Here is a 5849-nt window from a genome sequence, read left to right on the forward strand (position 1 = left end):
TAATCTGTATTAGTTTATAATGCACTTTTAGTAAATAGTTGGAGGCTGATTAGAGACAGCAGCTTTGCCACGCTGCTTGACTCAGTCTTGGGCAATGTTCATGGCTCATGTACCGTGAAACAATAAAGAATGCCCCAATTCTTCAGTAAGCTGATCTTTTTGAAGAATGAATTATCCCTCTCCAGACTTGGAGGGGGAAACATGCCCCTCTCTTGGTCCATGGAGAGAGATGAGCTCAAGATGAAAAAGTTCTGCACAGAGTTTTGTCTGGCGAAACACCGCCAATCTCAGGCATTTCTTTGATGCTCGTTCACACTTCCTAGGGCTGCAAAACTGAGTTGGGACGCTCCTAAGACAAGCAGTTTGGGAGGATTTCTCCAGTGCTTCTGTGTCTAGCAGATGCCCCAACTGCCCATATCATTTTTTTTCACTCATTCAGCCCAGCCTAAAAGCTCTTTTCATTCAATATATTTCACAAAATTTAGAGACACTTTCTGATTTTTCCCCATCAGTTTTCCAGCTCTCTAAAGTTGGTAGAACAGGCCACACCATCGTATTTCAGAAACCAGCATAAAAATATTTTCACAGATGCGTTTTCTGGGAGTCCCCAGATAGCTCGTGCGAGTCTGATGGGGCTCCCACGGTTCTTAAGGCTGGATGGGAGACGGATCAACTACGGCCGGCCTACAAAACCTGCCCTCCCCACAGTCCAGTCCCTTCCTTCTGTCTGACCCCTTAAAAAAGTTTCAGCTCCCAATGGGTGCACAGCTCACATGCAGCAAGTGATTATTCCAACCAGCTTATTTCTTTAGTATACCTTCTGGGTGGGCTTTTCAAAGATGCACTAGGCATCAGGTCATCCAGTTACCATTAAAAATGAATGGAAATTTGGTTTCCAAATCCAGGCAGTTTTGAAAGCCCCGGTATTAACAGAGGTGAAAGATTTGTACCTGACTGAGATTTGAGATAGGATGGCTTCCTCTCTCCCGGGGTGTCAGCACAGGGGCCAGAGTATGGAGGTTGAAACATATAGCTGTCATTTGGCAATGAATGTGTGCGGCCAACGGAAGGCTTTCTCACACTCAGGAGGTCCTTGCTGGGGGACAGAGTCAGAGTGTCATTTTTGGAGTGGAAATTGGTCTGTGAAAGAAGAGAGAGAGGAAACATCACAGAGTTGGAAGACACAAGGCACCTGGAAGCCCTAGTGACAGCCATTGCAAGAAATATGGGGCACAATGGACATGCAAATTGTCAATATGTACAAGTTCTATTGAAACAAAATGCACGAATGGATTGACCAGGAAGCTGTACCCCTCGTTTTGTATTGTCAATAAATCGTCACACAGAATGAACCACAGAAACAGGGGGAAGCAACACTAGTAATAAACCATGACTATTTCAGGAATACTTGAAATGGGCATCATGCCTCAAGGCGCAGCAAGAGTCACATGCTTTGCATAACTTTTATCATAAAAAAAATAATAACGTCTTCTATTGGTGCCCTCCTAAGCAAGTTAGACTTTTGCAAAGGTTAGTACAGAATAGTAATTCCTTCTTCTAACAATCAAGAAAAAAAGTATAGTTGACAGAAGATGTTGGCTTTGACTTCCAGGATAATTTTATTGGTTTTCTTTGCTTTTCATATAATAAGTAATTAAATCAAATGCTTTTTGGATGGGGAAAGTAAACCCTGGGCCTAAGGGCTTTCACTCTCTTTAATTATTAGAGATTAGGATAAAACCTAGCGTAGGGGACAGATTATCACACATCTGCCCGCTGCAGGGGATCTTACAACCTTCTTCATAAGCATCTGGTACTGGCCTGATATTGAACTAGAGGGACTTTGGGTCTGAGTCAGTAAGGCAATTCCTCTGGTCTAAAAAACAGTTGTAAGGTATTATCAAAAGTGGAAAGAAAGTAAACTTGGTGTATTTCTAACAAAAGAAATACTTTCTTTACAAAAGACTCCAGCAGAAATCACAGAAAGTGGACAAGCATGCCAAGGAGTTCAATAAAGTACATCTCTTGTCCCCTCCTTTCTGGGTAATCTAATCATCATCTACTGGCGAATCTTTCACTTGCTCCATGTGTTACAACTTTTTTTGGACTAGAAGTTCAGAGGTTTTTAGAATTTAGTCCTCCAACAACCAGAGCAAAATTTCATTACAGTATGTTGTAGATACAAGAAAACACGACAAGATTAAATGGAATTTACAATAAATAAAGAAATAAAGAAATAAATGAGAGAGAGAGAAAGAGAGAGACAGAGATCACTGCTGTAAATTTAGCCAGGCATATCCAACTACACTCACTGCTCATGAACGTGATGGTTTAGAAGTACGCTAGATCCACTGGGGGCTACAGACCTTGCTATAACTCAGAATAAGAAGGGAGAAATCTACTGTAGCAGTGCTGACACGTCTGCTTTGACATCCTCTGATTCTCCTCCCCCCAAGCTGTATGCTTACACCTTTTGCTGTACAGTGTGATGCTCATAATACTAGAGATGACCCCCAAATAGGAACTTAATGTTCAAATCCATTTGGATTTGAAGGGGAGACTGATTTCAAGACCAGAATCAGAACCGTGTTTCCTGTTCAGTTTCCCAGGCGGGCTCCAGACCTAGAAGGGGTTATTTCCTATTTGGCTGAATCTTGCGAGATAGCAACCCATCCAGCAGAAATATTGCAATAGCAGCTAATCTCATAAAAGCCGTTTAAAATGTCTGAGAGATGATCCCTTGAAAGCAGGAACCAAATGGACCTGTGCAAATAAGCAATTTTGGGCTCAGTAATTCAAAGGGGTGTGGTGGGGAGCTGTTTTGGGTTTGCTTAAAATTATTTGCAGAAAAAAAATCTCGGTGAATCAAAAATAAAAATAAACTTATTCATAGATTTCATAGACATTAGGGCTGGAAGGGACCTTGGAAGATCATCCAGTCCAGCCCCCTGCCCCAGGGGCAGGAAGTCAGCTGGGGTCAAAGGATCCCAGCAAGATAAGCATCCAAATGTTTCTTAAAAGAGTCTTATTCATTTTTGGTCATTACAAAAATAAATAAAAATGGGGTACTTTTCTAAACTAAATAACACAACATTTCACGTAGGATATGTTTAATTACAATGTTTCAATTTTTCAAAAGCCTTGAGATTCTTTTTTTTTTTTTTCAAATTCAACCAAAACAAGTTGTTAAAATTGACATGGTTTTATGAAATATTTTGGTCAACCTAAATCAGCTTTTTTTTTTTTTTTTTGGTGAATGAAAATTTAGGCAAAAAATGTCACCTAGGTGTACTCTTGACACTACATGGTTGTCAAAAACCTAGTCTTCACTTAATCTGGATCAAGATTTGAACAGCGTTCTCTTTAGCTCATCTCCAGTTGATACCTAATTTTGAAACAACATGTTCCGTACAAAAATGTTAAATGTAGTTTACAAAGTCTTTTGGACGTGATACCATGAAGCATGATGGGAAATATCGTCACGGTTTAAAGGAGATGTATCCCAAATAAGTAATTAGGATGACAATCAATGAGAATGACAGAAAATTTATCAACAACACAAACATCCAAAGGTAGGTATATGGACGACCACAGAGAAAACAAGGATGGATCCAAAAATGTTGGGAGAGTCATGTCTGTTGAACAGCAGAAAAAAAGCACTTGACTGCTACACATCAGCTAAAAATGTCTAATGTTTCAAAGAGCAGATGGTTAAATCAGGGCTCAAAATACTGGTAACTTCTTTGGGAAAAAAACCAAAATGATGTGAAACCTAATATTTTTCAGGTTGAGATGACTGCTCACAAGGGTTCACGAATCAAGCATCTCCGAGAAATCCACATCTGGTGCATTTCTGTGTTTTGTTTTTTAATCTGGCACCCATCAGCAAAGCACTGGGGTGCCTCTGTTCTTCCAAAAGAATCAGTACCAAACAAAGGGGATGTGCATAGCCCCCACTGGTTTGGGGCATACCTGCTCGAGGCCATGTTTTTTCTGCACACCAACAAGATTGGGATCAGACGGAGAGGAAGTGGCACAAGCCACACTTTTCAATGCTTTTCTGCTATTGATTTTACTTGAAGAAAATGTAATGTTTTAATTCAAGATTTTTTTTAAAATGTAGAAAAACAAATACGCATTTTCGCCAAGGAGCCAGCTTTTTTGGCCAGACCAACTGTAGCCCCAAGCCAAATGGCATTAAAGACAGCATCCTGTTTCGATACCAGGTATGGTGCTGGTCGCAAAAACGGCCGAACTGAAAATGCCATTAGGATTAACCATGCAGTAGCAGTATTTAGAGCCCTGCAAAACATCAGACTATACAGTGACCAGTGTATGTACATTGCTTTCCAGAGCATTAAGTAAGAGTGTGTTAGTATCATCAGGATAAGAGTCATCCGTCAGAGCTAAGGACCAGGATTTTTCAGAGAGAATATCTGACGTCAGAGACAGAGCCTCCATCTCAGCTAGAGGGATCTAAACAAGGGAGAGATGATTAAGCATAAGAAACCAGGACAGAAATATTTTGAAAAGAAAAAAAAAAGTATCATAATCTAGACACTAAAACATTATCCCTAAAATAAGAGCATCTATATCACGCATGCTGTTACAGTGGATCGAACGATAAAGAAATGGTGTAAAAAAAAAGAAAAAAGAATGAAAAATCACATTCATACTTAAATACTTACAAACAATTCATAGAGGAATTTACAACTGTGCACTAATGGTAGACTAAATGTGTTGCAAGACAGATGGGTTCCTTTGTGACCAACTGCAAACTGAAAGTATCATCGGCTTAGATGCTATCTATATTTATTATTCTGGCTACAACTAAATATTAGATGCTTGGAAAAACCCCATATTTCTCGGCTATCTCCCATTAATGTTAAATGCTATGACTGCATCCCAATTCTGTTTGACACTAGCTTACTTTGCTCGGCTCCTCTAAAGCTTCCCTCAACCCATGATTGTAAGGGAAGGAGGCAATAATGTGCAGTTGTATGGGGGTGAAAAGGATGACACCTGTATAACAGCACCTTTCATAGTTGGACCTCAAAAAGCTTTACAAAGCTTAACTGAGTCTTTACACACCAGGAGAGGCTGGTAGTAGAATAAATGACACTACCTGGAAGTCCACTGATGTCAATGAGAGCCTTCTAGGGTTTGGCCATTCCCATGAGTTAGGTGGCTAAGCTGGGTAGGCAATTCTGGAGTCGTCCATCTGCATCTTTAGGGAACTAAATATCTTTACACGCCTACCTCGTATTGATGTCCCCAGGGCTACAGCAAGTCACCAACAGAGCCGGGAATTGGTGTTGTGACTCTTCTATTTATATACACTCTGATTTCAGGTGGACTAAGATCCCTCTCAGACACACTGGACTTTCTAAGAAACACAGTTTATTACTTTGAGCCCTAGTGGGACATCTCAAAAGAAGAGGTTGATCTTTTCCCAATAAGCTGGATGTTGGGCTTAGAGGGTAGGTTTGGCCTTCCCATAAATCTCCCCCAAACCCTGATATCTGTCTTGGAGATTGTTATGGTCTTGTCTATGGAAGAGTCGTTTGTAAGAGAATGTTTCAATAAGACGAGACAAAAAGCTGATCACATAGGCTAGACCCTCTACTCCAGGGGTGGGCAAAATGTGGCCCATTGGCTGGATGCGGCCCACCAGGCTATTCTATCTGGCCCGCAGGGCCCCTAAAAAATTTAGAAAATTAATATTTATCTACCCTGGGCTGCCTGTCACGTGGCCCTCGATGGCTCGCCAAAACTCAGTAAGCGGCCCTGCGCCTGAAATAATTGCCCACCCCTGCTCTACTCCAAGGCAAACACCCAGATGGCTTCCC

General features: G+C 40.9%; 1 protein-coding gene across 4 annotated transcripts in view; it reads right to left on the reverse strand.

Annotated features, from left to right (window-relative positions):
* The window catches only part of CACNA1G (calcium voltage-gated channel subunit alpha1 G), a 324600-nt gene that overhangs the window by 131817 nt on the left and 186934 nt on the right, over positions 1 to 5849 (reverse strand). For 2 of the 4 annotated variants that reach the window (XM_019517481.1, XM_019517491.1), the window contains exon 33: positions 951 to 1140. In XM_019517481.1, coding sequence (XP_019373026.1) covers positions 951 to 1140 — 190 coding nt within the window. Of the gene's footprint in view, positions 1 to 950; positions 1141 to 3798; positions 4477 to 5849 lie in introns of those variants that run through there. The other 2 variants (XM_019517507.1, XM_019517498.1) reach the window with 2 other exon arrangements.

Source organism: Gavialis gangeticus, unplaced genomic scaffold (assembly GCF_001723915.1).
Source record: "Gavialis gangeticus isolate Ggan-Ray unplaced genomic scaffold, GavGan_comp1, whole genome shotgun sequence".
NCBI classification, from domain to species: Eukaryota; Metazoa; Chordata; order Crocodylia; family Gavialidae; genus Gavialis; species Gavialis gangeticus.